The sequence below is a fragment of the Humulus lupulus genome, chromosome 3 (assembly GCF_963169125.1).
Source record: "Humulus lupulus chromosome 3, drHumLupu1.1, whole genome shotgun sequence".
In the NCBI taxonomy this organism is placed as follows: Eukaryota; Viridiplantae; Streptophyta; class Magnoliopsida; order Rosales; family Cannabaceae; genus Humulus; species Humulus lupulus.
The window spans coordinates 9,155,467-9,172,360 of record NC_084795.1 but is presented as its reverse complement, the minus strand read 5'-3'; the positions used below and the strand labels follow the sequence as shown (position 1 = coordinate 9,172,360).

Sequence of the window (16,894 nt, the reverse complement as noted above, 5' to 3'; positions counted from 1 at the left end):
TCTCCTGAAAAGCCGTACAAAGTAGTTGCACATGCTTTCAAGTCGCGAAGGGAGAGTCCCATCTTCTCGAGGGTTGCTTTATAAAGGATGTTGACTGAGCTCCCATTATCTATGAGAACTCGGTGGACCCTTTTATTGGCCAACTGAAGAGTAATGACCAGCGGATTATGATGAGGGAACTGAACATGGGAGGCGTCTTCCTCGGTGAAGGTTATTGGTTGTGTTTCAATCCCCTGGCTTTTTGGTGCCCTAGGTTCGGGTTCATAAGGAGACCCGTCCCCTGTCTTCAACTCGTTAACATACCTCTTTTGGGCATTCCTGCCCCCTCCTACGAGGTGAGGCCCTCCCGAGATGGTTATTACATCCTCTCCATCAATCGGTGGGGGCCTGTCCTCTTCCCGAGCTCGGGAGTTATTATTTTGTGTCGTTGGGGGCACGGATACTCTCTGGCTCGCGGCCGTCTGACCAGTACTCTGGTTTTTGACATATTGCTGTAAGTAACCTCTCGAGATCAACCCTTCGATCTCGTCCTTCAATTTTCGACATTCATCTGTTGTATGCCCGGTGTCTCTGTGGAACCGGCAATATTTACTGGAGTCCCTCTTAGATTTTTGATTCCTCATCGGGTCCGAGCGCCTAAAGGGGACCTGGTTTTCATTAGCCAGGTATATGTTCTCCCAAGACTCATTGAGCTCGGTGTATACTTTATACACGGAGAAATATCTCTCCCCTTTCTTTTTATTTCCTCCCTCAGCTTCGGGGTTACTTCCTTCGTTCTTTTTCCTCTTGGAGGGGTTCTCCGTGGCAGGCTTTGGAACTGCTGGGTCCGCCGAGGTTGAGGCAGAGTTGATGTTTATTGTTGTAGTTTCGGACTGGGAAGTCGCTTTGAATGTCGACCTCGCTTCCTCTACATTGACAAACCTCTGCGCTCGTCTGTTAAACTCGGTTATTGACCTTACTGGTTTCCCTTGCATGTCGTCCCAAAGGGCACTTCCTGGTAATACACCAGCTCGGATAGCCATTAGGTGCCCACTGTCACCCACGTCCCGAGCTCGGGCTACTTCCAGATAAAATCTCGTCAGGTAACTTTTTAGTGTTTCGCCCGGTTGTTGTCGGACGTTAGTTAAGGTGGATGCCTCTGGCCTGACCCCCATCATCGCTCTGAACTGCTTCTTAAAGTCTTTAGACAACTGCTCCCATGAGGTTATTGAGTGTCTCTTATATTTTTCGAACCAACTTTTGGCAGGTCCTGCCAATGATGTTGGAAACAACATATACCTGAGCTCGTAACCCACGTTACTGGCTCTCATGATAGTGTTGAACGTGCTCAGGTGACTACATGGGTCGGTTTTTCCTTCAAACGTTGGGACGTGAGGAATCCGAAACCCCTGAGGAAATTGAGTGTTGGAAATATGGGGAGCAAATGGCTCGAGCTCCTCATCAGAATCCTCATATCGACCATTTCCTCGTTCATTCTTTAAAAGCCTAAAGGCTCTTTTCGAGCTGATCGATTCTTTCTTGGACTGGGTCAGTAGGAAGTGTTGTCTGGAATTGATTGTCATTGATCGTGATTCCAGGCTCGCGTCTCCGCGAGGGATCTCTACGCCTATTCAAGCGATCCCTCAGGTCCGGATTTGTTTGATCTCCATTACCCCGACTCTGGTTCAGATGATTTCGCAGGTCGGGACGATTCTTGCGGCTTCCAGTTTTATTATGACCTCGGTCATGTTTACTGACGGACCTGGTATCTCCAGACTCATCACTGGTGAAACTCATTGCTCGATTATTTCGTGATGGATTCTTCCCACGTCGCCTCGTCTCCGCCGTGCGAGACCGAGACGTTTGACTTTTCTCAGATGGAACGCCTCTCCGCTCCTGGAAAGTCTCCCTGTTTTCTTGTCTTTCCTCCGTACGTCCTTCATCCTGGCCTCGAACGGGCTGAGCGTTCCTGCGGGGGGGGGGGGGGGGGTGCGAAGGATATCTTATGGGTGACGGAGGGAACCATATAGGCGACGGTGGCTGCCACCCTTGTCGCGGCCTAGAAGGTCCAGAATTTGCCCGAGATGGGTCAGTCGCATTCGGTGCACTCCCAGGTACCTGAGTCCGAGCCTCTGCAGGGGTTCGGTTATTCTCAATTCCTACAGGCACTTCCACAGGCGGGTTAGCCGGGGCCCGAGCTCGAGTACTCCTCTGGGGCCTAGGTGGAGCGGATGGCTCTGCTGATGCCGGAGGTTGAATCGGTCTCCTTGTGGCAGCATCTTTTCGTGGACACCCACGGGGTCTCCTGGGAGGAACATGCACGTCCCTTGGAGGAGGGACTTGGTTTTCGCGCGGAGGCGGGGGCTGCGCCTCTGCGGCTATCCTTGTCAACTCCTCATTCCGTTTGTTGGCCTCTGCCAACAGCTGCTTCAATTGCCGGTTTTCAAGTTCTACAATAGGAACGTACCGCTCTGGATTGTAGTACATATCCTCATCCCTTGGTGGAGGAGGTGATCCCCGGGAATCAGAAGACCCACTTCTCTCCTCAACGTTCGGGTTCTCCATTGGTTGTTTTCCAGGACGTCTTGGGTAATTTTCCTCAGGTGTGTTCTGATTGTTTGCGGCCATGAATTTTTCAAGGATGAATGCTTAAGGCTCTCAATGAAAGCACCAATCTGTTGACGCCGTTTTTCGTCAACAGTGAAAGGAGAGCACGTAAACAATAACTGATAATGGCCAATAAAAATATGACAATACAAACACACGATTTTTACGTGGTTCAGCAGTTAAATCTGCCTAGTCCACGAGTCTCTGTTATTAAACTCAAGATTATCTCTGAAAATTCTTAGCACGAATTCTTCAGAGTTTTCTCTCAAGATTTAGAATTTTGGTCCATTACAATGGTGCATGACCTCTCTATTTATAGAGAAGGCTGCAGAATACCATCCCACATATTTTGGGTAGTTAATCTTTTTGTGTAAATAAAATAAATGGCTTTAAATGCCCCTAATCAGATATAAAAGGAAATGTCCCCTGAAGACCAGGGGACGTATAACTGACCAAATAATATCCCACGATTCTAGGGGATTTACAGTAATAAATGAGGATTACATCTCGTATGGACAACACTTATAGATATTCAAGGTTTTTATCATATATCTCCAAGGCCTTAGCTTCCCAGGTTTCTCGTCAGCTTTCGAGCTAGAGACATCTCCCGAGGTCACATGGCTTTCGAGATCGTCTGTGCGTCGAGCTCGGGACCTCTGATCCAAGGTCATTCCTGAGGATGGATGCGTCTCCGAAGCTACCTTTCGAGATCATGAACACTTCGAGGTCATCATATTCGAGGTCATCTATGTCTTGCAAGCTCGATATTTAGTCCTGGAGCATACTTCAAACTACACGAGTTCATTTGCTGCGAATCCAGCTTTCGATGTCATATTTAACATAGCTCGAAATCTGGGTATAACATTCTCCAATATCAAAATTTTGATAAGGGATGATATGGCCGCTCTCGACTACATTGTGACCTCCTTTGGTTACATTGTTATTTTCTTCAACTAATTTATCACATTCCTCGAGTACATTGTCACCTCCCTCGTGTACTATATCATTTGGTGTTGGGTTGGAACCAATGATGTCTCCATTGTTCTGCACTAGATCTTCATTTGAAACTTGTTCAATTATATGACAACCAAAATAGTTATCATAAAAGCTTCCTCTATCAAAACCACTATCATCACAATCAAACTCATCATCATCACCATCACTGACAAGATTTGTCTTTCCTTCATCTTTATTCTTTTTCACGCACACATATAGAGGAATCGCGTCTTTATCTTTGTAGAATATCATAAGATCCTCAATATCAGAATCATTACAAACCTAACTTGGTACCATCTTACTAAATGTTTCACTAACTAACTTATGAGTAAGTTCAATTTCATACAAATTTCGATCAACACATATTTTTTCGTAGACTTTATCCACTAATTGATGAAACTTTATGCTTCTATCAACCAAAAATCCCTTGTTGCAACCAGTACCAAACCATTCCCAAATGCGTTTATCTACAATCTTCTACTCACCATTATAGTCCATGCAAATAAATGCATAATCCATATCTGTCATAAAGTTAAATATTTAAATTAACAAGTATAAAATAAAAATAACATATCAATTAGCTTATAATTACTTTAAAGCCAGACAAGTTCATTTTAAAACATACAAAACGACCCTAAGAGACCCCATGCGACCCTATGAATCAAATAGGGTCACTTAGTGCAATTTGGTCACTGCTGAAAATTGCACTAAGCGACCCTATGCGACCCATATCCGTATCTGTCATAAAGTTAAATATTTAAATTAACAAGTATAAAATAAAAATAACATATCAATTAGCTTATAATTACTTTAAAGCCATACAAGTTCATTTTAAAACATACAAAACGACCCTAAGAGACCCCATGCGACCCTATGAATCAAATAGGGTCGCTTAGTGCAATTTGGTCACTGCTGAAAATTGCACTAAGCGACCTTATGAGACCCATATGGGTCGCACAGGGTCGCATAGGGTCGCTTAGTGCAATTTTCAGCAGTGACCAAATTGCACTATGCGACCCATATGGGTCGCATAGGGTCGCTTAGTGCAATTTTCAATAGTGACCAAATTGCACTAAGCGACCTTGTGCGACCCATATGGGTCGCTTAGTGCAATTTGGTCACTGCTGAAAATTGCACTAAGAGACTGTCACGCAGGGTCGCATATTGCCAGGTTGTCTTCAACCTCGAGTTGGACCTATTTTTACACTAGCATTTCATTTTTCTCAGCAGAAAAATATATATTTATGCTAAATATAGTTATATAACTTGAAATAATGAATACACAATTGTAAAAACTGATATTCAAATAAAGTACTAACCTTTATAATAAATGAAGAAAGGAGAATCAGACACTTACGTTCAAGAGTGCATGAGGATTTCTCTTTCCAAGGGTTTCTTCTTTATTTTCAATCTAGTTTAAGGGGATTCAGCCAAAAAATATACATTAATGTTAATTAAATGAGTTTTAATTAAGATATTTTATTAATTAAAAAAAATGCCATTTTGCTAATAATTTTTTTTGAAAAGCTATTTACCTAATAAAAGTTTCCATTTAGTTCATTTTTACAAAAACACTCTTAAAAATTGGAATGAAAATATGCAAGGCCAGACTTAGAATTTAGCAAATTTGACTCATCGAAACAAGTCTACTTGCAACTAATGAACCAGAAATCTCTGTAACTTTTTTGCTTTGTTTATATTTGTGTATGGAAGTTTATAAAAGCAATGATAATCCGTTCTGAGAGCCATGTGAGAACAGAAGCGAGTGTTGCATGTTATTGATAATCCATTCTTCGGTATATCTCACTTTGCACAACGAAGATGGTACTAGACGGCAGTCGGTTTGGTGGGTTCATCGGGTTCGTCGGGCGGTTTCATCGGGGCGGTTCGGTTTGTTCGGGTTGAAAATTTCTATGAGCTGAAAAGATCAGGTTGCTGAAGAAATACAACGGTGGCCTCAATTGTCCGGACAATAATGAAAAACAGTCCACATTTCCGCCGGTCAGGAAGCTTTGTTTCGCCAGTACAGCCTGCTAAAAGTTCCGGGTTGGCGGCGGGTTCAGCTCGGTTTGAAAACTAGCAACCTCGGGTTCGTTCCAAACGACACAGCTCGAAACAATACGACGTTTATGAAAAAGCCTCGGCAATCCGTTTTGAGCGCGAAATGAGGACAGAGGTGAGTGGCAATGGCGTCTCTGATTCATTTTCCACCCTCTAATGGTCGTCTCCCCATATCTCACTAAGCACACGGAAGATGGAACTTATACGGCGGTCGGTTTGGCGGGTAGTCAGTCGGCTTCACGGGTTGGGAATTTCTCAGCTCGGGTTGCACGGGTTGAAGTTTTCTAAGGCCGGGTTGATGAATAAAACAACAGTATCCTCATTCAACCAGACGGCAATGAAGAACAACCGTCGTCCTCGGAGGTTTGCAAGCTTTATTTCACCAAAAGTGACCGCGCAAATGTCACGGGTTGGCTTCGGGCTAGCGCGGTTTGAAAACTGATAGTACCGGGTTGCTCGCAAAACGACGCAACCAGATGCAATGCGACATTTCTGAAAATGCAATGGCAATCTGTTTTGAGTGCCAAGTGAGGACAGAAGTGGGTGGCAATGGCTTCTTTAACTCAGTTTCCGACCTCTAATGTTCATCTCCGCCTCCTCTCATCATGCACAGCGAAGATAGCATCCAGCGGCGGTCGGTTTATCGGGTCAGCGGGCGGCCACAACGGGTTGTTCGGGCTGGAAATTTCTGCTCTCGGGTTACACGGGTTGTAATTCCAGAGCTCGGGTTGATGAAGGAAACAACGATGCCTTCATTCAACCAGGCGGCCATAAAGAAGAGCCGTCGTCCACGGAGGTTTGCAAGCTTTATTTCCCCAATAATGGCGGCGCAAATGTCACGGGTTGTCTTCGGGTTATCACCGGGTTGTAAAATGATATTATCGGGTTGCTATTAAAACGACACAGCCCGATGCAATGCGACATTTCTGAAAATGCAATGCCAATCCGTTTAGAGTGCTAAGTGAGGACATGGGTGGGTGGCAATGGCTTCTCTAAAGCAGTTTCCGACCTCTAATGTTCATCTCCGCCTCCTCTCATCATGCACACCGAAGATGTCACCTAGAGAGCGGTCGGTTTTTCGGGTTATCGGGCGGCCACAACGGGTAGGTCGGTTTTCTCGGGTTGTCTTTCGGGTGGGAGATTTGCTGTAAATACAGTTCGGGTTTGGTTGCAAACGACAGGGCGTGATATAATACGACATCTATAAACATGACGATTTATTTTTAAGCATCGGAGTGACTGAACTGAAGTGCATTCGAGTCGAGACGACAAACGACAATGGCAGCTTCGAAGATGGTAATGGCTTCTCTGACTCACTTTCGCCCTCTAACGTGCACCGCCGCTTCCTCCTCAGCTTCTTATCCTGGGCGCCTGGTGCCACAGCCGCATGACTTGGTCAAGTGGGTCCGGAGGCAAGGAGGGTTCGTACACCGGGCATTGAAGATAGGCGAAGACAGCAGCCATGGTCTTGGGCTTCTTGCGTCTGAGGAAATTCCAAAGGGGTCCGAACTCATTGCTCTTCCTGAACATATTCCTTTGAGGTTTGGGTCTCTTGAATCGGACGAAATTCACTCCGTTCTGGTCGATTTTGCTCGCAAAGTACCTGGTGGGTTTCCCTTTTCTTCTTTCATAGCTTTGATTATTATTTCATTCACTTAGATAGCTTCTGCCCTGTTTTAGTCAATTGGGTTTTTCGTATATGTCCATTTTTTACTTTGTTTTGAACATTGAGTAAAAGCGTGATCATGATGTTAAAAATTAAATCTTTTAAAGTTAGAAATGTGATTGATGGCAATGCTTGAAGTCTAGTGTACAAGACCAGTAGATTAAACTCTCTGCTAATCCTAGTGTTTCTTATATATTCACCTGTTTGATATATTTATTCTACTAGTGAGGCATCATGACACTAGGAAAGTTTTTTTTTTTTTTTAAATGTCTCAGTTTCTTAGCTTAGGTTGATCTTTTCACATGTGTCAAACTTCAAAGATATTAAGTCTGACAACACTTGCATAGTAAATAGAATTTGGATTCTTTACTGAGAATAGGTTGGTAACTTCAAGTTCTGTACATTAGGCTATACTGAATTTTGAATATGAGTAAAATGGACACTGAGGAAGCATTTGGCAGAGGAACTATGGGCGATGAAATTGGGTTTGAAGCTTCTGCAAGAAAGAGCAAAGGTCGGATCCTTTTGGTGGCCATACATCAGCAATCTCCCCGAAGCTTACAGCGTTCCAATTTTCTTCCCTGGTGAGGATATTAAGAACTTGCAGTATGCTCCTCTTCTTTATCAGGTACTTTAAATGATAACCAAAGCTCAAGTGTTATGTGGAGATGGAGTGATTAGGTTTAATACGTGGCTGAATTTTCTTGATCAGGTCATATCAAATTGCTAAACTTGGAGTTTATCCTTTGGTTGATTTTTTTTAGAATTGGAGTATTATTCTGAGCTATGAAAATGCCTTAGTTGTATCTTAATGTCTAGTTTATATACACAGGCCAAGGAAGTACCAATGTTTGAGCTTTGAAATAACAAAAGCAATAAGATGTTCATGATGTTTTATATTTATTTAATTATTTTTATGATAAATGTTGACAATTTGCTGACAAGCTATTTACATATAAATTATGAAATATCTCTAGTGTATTCTGCACTTGCATTACTATTATTGTGATTTGAGGGTTAAATTAGATGGACATTATTCTCCTATTGAAGTGGAACATCTACTTTTCAAGGAGGGTTCTAAACTACCGGAGGAAGAGATAACTATGTTTCATAGTTTATGCAATAACTAATATAAACTCTAGTTTCATCTTTATCTTGATTCTAGAATGGAGTTGAATGAATAGCAAAATAATCAATTTAGGTAGTGCTTTCTTACATAATACCTCTTAAAATTGAAATGAAATAATTAAGTCCAGACTTAGAATTTAGCAAATTTGACTCAATGAAACTAGTCTTCTTGCAACTACTGTGCTAGAGGTCTCTGTAACTTTTGCTTAGTTTGGATTTGTGATTGAAAGCTTTTATTTGCAGTTATTTGAAGTAGTTGTGGCTACTTATTTCAGGTGAATAAGAGATGCCGATTTCTTCTTGATTTTGAACAAGAAGTCAGACGTGCTCTTGAAAATTTGAAGCAAAGTGACCACCCATTTGGTGGTCTAGATGTGGATGCATCTTCCCTTGGATGGGCAATGTCAGCAGTCTCATCTAGGGCGTTTCGGCTACATGGTAAAAAGCTCCCAGATGGTACTTGCCAGGATGATCCCATGATGCTTCCTCTCATTGACATGTGTAATCATAGCTTTGAACCCAATGCTCGAATAGTTCAGGAGCAAGGTGTGGATAATACAAAGATGCTAGTGAAGGTATTTTTTTTTATCCTTCACAAATTTTACAAACCTTGTTTCTGAATAGGAAATTAAGGGTAAATAATCCTTTCATTGTGACCAATTTAAATTCTTTTTCAAATCAGGTTGTGGCAGAAACAGCAATTAAACAGAATGACCCTTTAGCAATTAATTATGGCTGTTTAAATAATGATTTCTTTCTACTGGATTATGGATTTGTGATAACGTCAAACCCTTATGACTGTATCGAGCTGAGATACGATGGAGCCCTTCTGGATGCAGCAAGCATGGCTGCTGGAGTTTCTTCCCCCAGCTTCTCTGCACCTTCTCCATGGCAGCAACAATTTCTAAGCCAGCTAGGTTTAGAGGGAGAGGCTTCAAATCTCAAGGTTTGTGCTCTCTTCTATCCTGCTCTTTCTACTCAATGGATATTATCATTTTTTCTATTGCTGATCTTTCAATTATTGTTATTATTATTATTGCCTTTTTTTCTTATCAAAATTACCGAAGTTTGTATTCTCTTAAACCTCTTTATACATTTTACATGGGCTTAAGCAACTCTCTCTCTCTCTCTGTTTCTCTAATCCTTAGCAAAGCTTAAATTCTCTCTTTCCTCAAATTTAGTTCTAGGAAATTCAGTTTTTGGAATTACTTGGTTTTGCTAACATGAAGCTGGTTATTGGCATGTGTTCCATAATTCATGCCTTTAGGCTTTAGCTATGGACATGTGAAGAATATTTTACAGAACATATCTTATGGAGTGTCCTAAAGCACAGAATTCATGTGCTTGTAACTGAGTAGGAAGATATATCTGATTACTTACCCTGGTTCTGAGTAGAGTTCACAAAACGGCCTTTGTTAAAGTTATTTTAAGGTTCTATTGATCAACTTAAACACAATCCTGAATCCCTTAAGCTTGATTTTTCTCAAACATTCATTAAAATCCATCTGGGTTTTTCTTCTCCTAAACAGGTAAGCCTAGGGGGTCCGGAATTGGTAGAAGGTCGGTTATTGGCGGCATTAAGAGTACTTCTGGCGAATGACATGGAAGCAGTTGAGAAGCATGATTTGGAGACACTGAAATCCTTATCAGCCGAAGCTCCTCTTGGGGTTGCAAATGAAGTAGCCGTTTTTCGCACAATGATTGCCCTTTGCGTGATTGCACTCGGACACTTCCCAACTAAAATCATGGAAGATGAATCACTCTTGACAAAGGATGTTTCAAGCTCTACAGAGTTGGCTATCCAGTTTAGAATTCAAAAAAAATCCGTGATAATTGATGTTATGAAAAATCTCACAAGGAGGGTGAAGTTACTGTCATTGAAAGAAACGGTCACTGCCCAAGACTGAATTTTTGTAAGCCTTATTTATTTGTTCAAGGCATTTAGGTTTCTTATTGCCAAAATCAGATTTTTTTAAGAAAACAATATTGCTGTTCAAGTTTTAGATGGGTATTGAGAGTTTTGTAAAATGACTTTCGAGAAATATTTATTTTGAGCTAATAAAAATAAAAAATTAGAGCTATAATTAGTAATCTCATGATGTTTGTATTATATGAACTTGGACTTAAATCCAATTGAAGCCAGACTTTTATTAAAATAAATACAAAAAAAAAAAAACAGTAAAATGAGATTTTCAAGTTTTATTTACTAGATGGGTATTGAGACTTTTTTTTTGGTTGACAAAAGATGGGTATTGAGACTTTTTTTTTGGTTGACAAAAGATGGGTATCGAGACTTGAGTAAAATGACTGGCGAAATCTTTATTTTGAGCTTGTGAACATGGAAATTTAGAGCTCTAATTGGTATTAAATTAATATAATGATAATCTTTTGATTTCGATCCATTGAAGCCAGAATATTATTAAATTAAAAAAAATGATTGATTGGATATAAAAAGACAAAAAGGAATGCAATGTTGATATGCGAATATTCCCGCGAGAAAATACGAATTTTAGAAGCAAATTCTCAAACAATGACGCGAAACAGAGAGATAAACAGACGCAGTCAAATCAAAACGTTTACGATGAAACAATAATGAGATTTGATCATATCCGCCATAACTGTAAAGCTTTGTACTCAAACAATAATAAGATTTGATCATATCCGCCATAACTGTAAAGCTTTGTACTCAAACAATAATAAGATTTGATCATATCCTCCATAACTGTAAAGCTTTGTAATCAAGGAACAATTATACCAAAAATAAAACGTCATTTATAGAAGAAAGAAACTGTTTCATTTTTCCATTTTTTCACTAACTTTCGACTACTGTTTCTATATACAACTACCAAGAAAGAGGTTCAACCAGCAAAAAAGAAAAGAAAGAGAGCTTCCATTAAAATTGAAGCTTATCTTATTATCATATATTCAATTCCCAACAAGGGAGAGAGGTCGCTCAGCCAATCCGAGAGGAGAGCGCGTGTGCTGCTGAAGCCTGGTGCAGGCGTTGCGGAGAAGAAGAATTCGTCTCATGTCCGACTCCTGAAGCGAAGGGTGTCTGATCTTCTCGATTTCCTTCTTGATCTTCACCACTTGGCTGTGAATCGGAATCGGAACTCTCAAAGAGGCTTCTTCTTGTTCATCGTTGAAACGATTTTCGTTAACGATGCTAATCTTCAACTTCATCTTCATCATCTTGTTGCGCTGATCCGCCATTGATATGTATAGTATGGAGAAGAAAAGCTCTAACTAACACCTTCAGAAGCAGCCTTTGTGTATTTCCTTCTTTCTTTTTCAAGTCTCTTATCTTTTATTATGGGATTGGGGCTATTTATATGGCCGTTTTCATGGGTATGGGACAAAAATGGAATTTCAACCAAAAAAAAAAATAAGATTGAAGATTTTATTTATTTATTTATTTTGAGAAAGAAAAGATTTTATTTATCCACAGTCGGCACCCTATTTTTTATTTTTAGAAAATTATGCACCCTATTAAAAAAAAAAATCAATTGCCGCACATAAAAAAGGCATAAATAATATATTTTAAATCTTTAAGCAAAAAATATATATAATATAAAATTAAAATCAATAACTTTTTTTATACAAAGAAAGTGCTTATTATTTTTGGATATATTATTATTACTATTTTTAATTTCTCCTTATCTTCACATACACTTTGATACTTATCTCTTAATTATATTTCCAAGATTAGTTATTTCGTTTCAATCAAAACTACTATATTATTATTACTCGTGTTCCATCTTGATGAAGAAAACAAATTGTTTTTAAGTGTGAAGTTAAAGTACTAACTAATTAAGATAAATTTATTATTTTTTTTCTATAAAATATATCTTATTACTATGTAATTTCCATGCGTTAATAGACATCAATATTTAAATTTATAATATCTCTACATTAGTTTTTTTTTTTTTTTAAAAAGAAAAAAAAAAGAAGTTGGTGACACAATACGTTTGACTTTCTTTTATTATTACTAGTTTTTGGAGTTGATAAATTTTGGTTTGTTCACACTACTAAGGTAAGATACATGTGTGTGATAGTGGAAATAAATGGGCATTGTGTGTTTTCTTAGGATAAACATGGTGCCTCATGTGGAAAAAAAATAGAGATAAAATAAGGTGTGAAACCATAAAAAAAAAATTAAAAAAATAAAATTGATTTCTCCTTTTGGTATTTACACTTGTTTGTTTGAGTGATCCTAATTTTTTTTAATTTGACTTTTAAAAAAAAAAAAAGAATTTGACTTTTTGACTTGCGCCTTTGATAACTATCATGAGTTTTTCTAATGTATAACCAAATTATTTGGCAACTAACCAATTTATTGAACTATTGGTGGTGAAATATTACCTATTTTTCTTCTATTTCTCAAGATTTTTAAGTAAGAGAAAAAGAATCTTTATAACAGGAATTAGGTGGCCAAAAATTGAGAGTTTGCTGTTTTAGTTTGATGGTAATGGTCTCAATAAATGACCCAAAGAAAATATGATTACTATTATGATAGTACAACAATATTATTTTTATTTTTATATTTTGGGAAGGGATAAGCATGTAATAAAATCAATAAGTACAACCAAAATAATAAGGTAGATTTCCACTTTTGCCAAGCTTAATAATGAAATTTTTTTGAGTAAAGAAGAAAAACGAAACTGAAAGTCTTTTTTTTAGCATAATAATGAAATTAGTAGGCTTTTTTGGTTAATTTATTTATTTATTTTTAATAAAAAAATAGAAAAAGAAGAAAAAGAAAAAGAAACTGAAAGCTATGTGATGGAATGTGTGGAATCTTATTTTGTTCTTGGGAAAATGACACAGTAATGGTTGCCATGCCATCCATGTAAGACTGAGTCAATTTTTTGTAACTTTCATTGCCTGGAATAGTGTACCACAATAATCTGATCCCAAAATTATTAATTTTCACTATTATAAATCACAAGTTAATGATAAAAACTTAATATATTAATTAAAAGGGGTGAGAAGAAGGTGCAGTAGTAGCGTGACATACTTAAATTAAATTCATACGAATATTATGATTTCTTTTTAAAGATGTTTTTATCTTAAAAAAAATATCTCTAATCAATTATATGATAATGGTAAGAAAATCATGTTAATTTTTTTTTAAATTGTTATTTCTTTGCTACAAATTAGTAAAAGCTTTAAATTGTAAAATTTTCCTATTTTGCTTTCATATCTCTACAAAAATTCTTTCATAGAATTTGGAATACAATGCTAAACCACCTCTATTAATATATATAATAGGGTTTTTTTTTTTTTGGATTTGGTGTTTTTTCCCATTATCTGTTTGGATTTTGTATTTTGACAAATTATTTTTTAGACCCTATGTTTTGTAAAATAGTTAAAATAAAACCATAAACCCGATTTTGATCAATATTTTCTCAACTAAAATTACAAATAATTTATCAAACTAACAATTCAGAACAAAAATAAAATCATTCTGCTTAAAAACTGTGTTATTATATTCAATTTTTTCTTCATCAAAATTGAGTTTAGGGTTCTATTTTAACTATTTTACAAAATATAGAGTCCAAAAAATAATTTGTCAAAATACAAAATTCAAACAGGTAATGAGACAAAATATATAGTCCAAAAATATATAAACTCTATATAATATAATATGTAAGGCATATTATGTTTCCTTTATATAAAAAGAGGATGCATCATGCATGTTTTGTTTTATATATTTGGATTTAGATTTAATATAGTTTGGATTTTCCCTTATATACTCATTCGACTAATAATCATTCCATCAATCTAACAATAAAGATTGTGAAGTAAACAAATTGCAACTAAACAATCACTCTATAATATAATGTCTATATATAATTGATATATATTATATAAATGGTACCACTATAATAGTGATTATTTTTAATCACTACCTTACTTATTTTTAATATTTTTAGTACATAAACAAGATGCAATTATAACTTTTTTATATGATAGTAGATAATGTAATTATAGGAGACATCTTACAAATTTTCAAATTTTTTTTAATGATTTAGGATGCCGAAATCAAGATTCAATCAGTTTGTTGCACACATTTTTGTTTCAATATTCATACACAAGTGCAATAAGCTATTTAAATCTTAATTTTAGCATCCTCCTACACTATCCGAAATTTCTTGAAAATTTGTAAGAAACCTCTTATATCTATATTATATACCGTCGTGTAAAAAAAATAAAGTTACAATTTATTTATATACTGAAAATACTAAAATTAACTACGAGTGGTGATTAAACCTAAAAAAAATTCCTTATATATTTATAGATAGATGTATCATATTTATATATAGAGGTATCATATGAGTAAGACTTCCATAGCAATAGTAAATGACTAAATGAAGGGTTTGTCAAAAAAAGAAAAATGACTAAATGAAGACAAGAAGGGTCACATGCCCCCTCTCAAGTCTCAATGATACCATATAAATATACAACTATATATATATATGCACGCGTATATACAACTATATATATAAGTATAGAGAGAGAAGTTTTACTATACATATATAGATTATTCAAGAGAGAGGTCTTACCTAGTTTGATCACGTGTAAAGGGGTGGGTGGGTGGTTGTAGTTGAAAACTTGGTCAAAGGTCGGATTACATGAGAAGTGGCCAACTTCGATAGTATCAGACATAATGAGCTTTAAGCTATTATGGTGATGATACTAATATATAAATATTAGTATGAATTATATCTTAATATATAAATATTTGAATTTTGATCTTATGATCATCATAAAATACAAACTGTCATTCCTTTTTAAAAAAATATATATACAAATTGTCATACCACAAAATTGATTCCCAATAATTATATATATATATATATTTTTAAAAAATCTTGAACCGACAACCATTATAAATATATAGTTTTTTCTTTTCTTTTTTTGGAAGATAATTATATATTTTAACAATTACCATATTAAAAAATTATAAGGAATCTAAGTAAACATGAATTTAGTTTTTTTGGATAATGGATTTGTTATGTTATGATCTTTTATGGATTGTTATGTAATATGTGAATTACATTTTAATAGGAACTTTTGGATGGATTTAATTAACTTGAATTTAATAAGTTTTTTTTAATTTTTTTTTAAACTAATAGATGATTTGAACCAAAGAAAAACTTGTTTATTACAAAAATTCGATTAAAATTAGCACACTATATTAAATTAAATGGTGGAATATATGCGAGGAGGAAGATGACTGGTAAATGATAAACCAGGGAAGGCCTAGGCTCTCTTTGGTTTTAATTTTTAAATTTCTCTTACATATTTTTTTTTACCCATTTCTTTTACATATTTATAAATACACTCTTATTAATTCTTTTATTTGGTTTTTTGATATGTAATTATAATATTATATTTTTACTCATTGTTCGATAGTACACATATATATTATTATATAATTAATATAATTATTTCATTTTCACTTTCACTAAATAAAAAAAATATATGGATTGGCATATACTCCCATATGTTTACATTTCCAAATGATATTAATGTTGCTTAATTAGAAAATAAATAAATAATGGCTTAAGGTAAAACTATTATTAGAAAATAAATATATATATTTTTTCAATTGTGATATTTCTTTTGGTAACTAACATTTCCTTTGTAAACATCTAATTTTATCTCATTAATAGTAGGCTTGAATATAATAATTAGTTATTTCTATATAGTCTCCTAGGCTAATAGCTATATAGCTTTACTATTCCTGGATTAAAACAATGTTAATAATAATCTAATGTTTTATTATTATTACCAACCTAATTTTGATAATAGGGTTAAGGTTAAAACAATCCAAAAAAATAAATAATAATTTAGATAAATTTTGGAGATTTATTTATTTTTTTAATAGATAAGAGATCATATACCAAATGACGTGAAGAATGGTAGTCTACAATTAACTTATATTTATTAAACATGCGTCAACTCATTATCAATTCAACACCAACTATACAGTTATAAATCATATATTACTCCATTTTTTTATTTTGAAAAATAATACTATTGTATTGTTTGACTTAATATTGAATTAGTCATCATATGCATTATCTTTTTTCATTAAAATAATAATAGTAAAAATCCCGTGAAAATTTTATGTGAGTGCAACTTTTTCTAGGAAAGATTAATTGGTTAATTGTAATATTCACTACAAGAATTGACCACATTAGCGGCGTCCTCCGCCGCTAATAAGCATTAGCGGCAGTGACCCACCGCAAATTATTTGTCGCTATTAATGCTTATTAGCGGCGGACTGACACACCCGCCGCTGATATAATATTATTAGCGGCGGAGCCCGCCACTAATATTTTTGTCAGATACATTATTATTAGCCGCGGGGTCCGCCGCTAATATTGTTTTTATAATATATTTTAAATTTTATTTGAAATAAATTAATATTTATTAAATTTAATTATT

The 16,894-nt window shown here is 35.9% G+C and overlaps 2 protein-coding genes across 2 annotated transcripts; one reads left to right on the top strand and one right to left on the bottom strand.

Moving 5' to 3' along the window:
• The first annotated feature begins 6,335 nt into the window (after positions 1–6,335).
• On the top strand, positions 6,336–10,528 carry LOC133822012 (uncharacterized). Its single transcript, XM_062254208.1, has 5 exons — positions 6,336–7,249; positions 7,771–7,937; positions 8,713–9,012; positions 9,120–9,383; positions 9,967–10,528. Exons 1-5 carry the CDS (start codon positions 6,922–6,924, stop codon positions 10,342–10,344), a joined length of 1,437 nt encoding a protein of 478 aa, XP_062110192.1. The 5' UTR covers positions 6,336–6,921; the 3' UTR covers positions 10,345–10,528.
• Positions 10,529–11,116: 588 nt separating this feature from the next.
• Positions 11,117–11,733, bottom strand: LOC133822013 (uncharacterized). Its single transcript, XM_062254209.1, has one exon. It carries the CDS (start codon positions 11,648–11,650, stop codon positions 11,363–11,365), a length of 288 nt encoding a protein of 95 aa, XP_062110193.1. The 5' UTR covers positions 11,651–11,733; the 3' UTR covers positions 11,117–11,362.
• Positions 11,734–16,894: the final 5,161 nt, after the last annotated feature.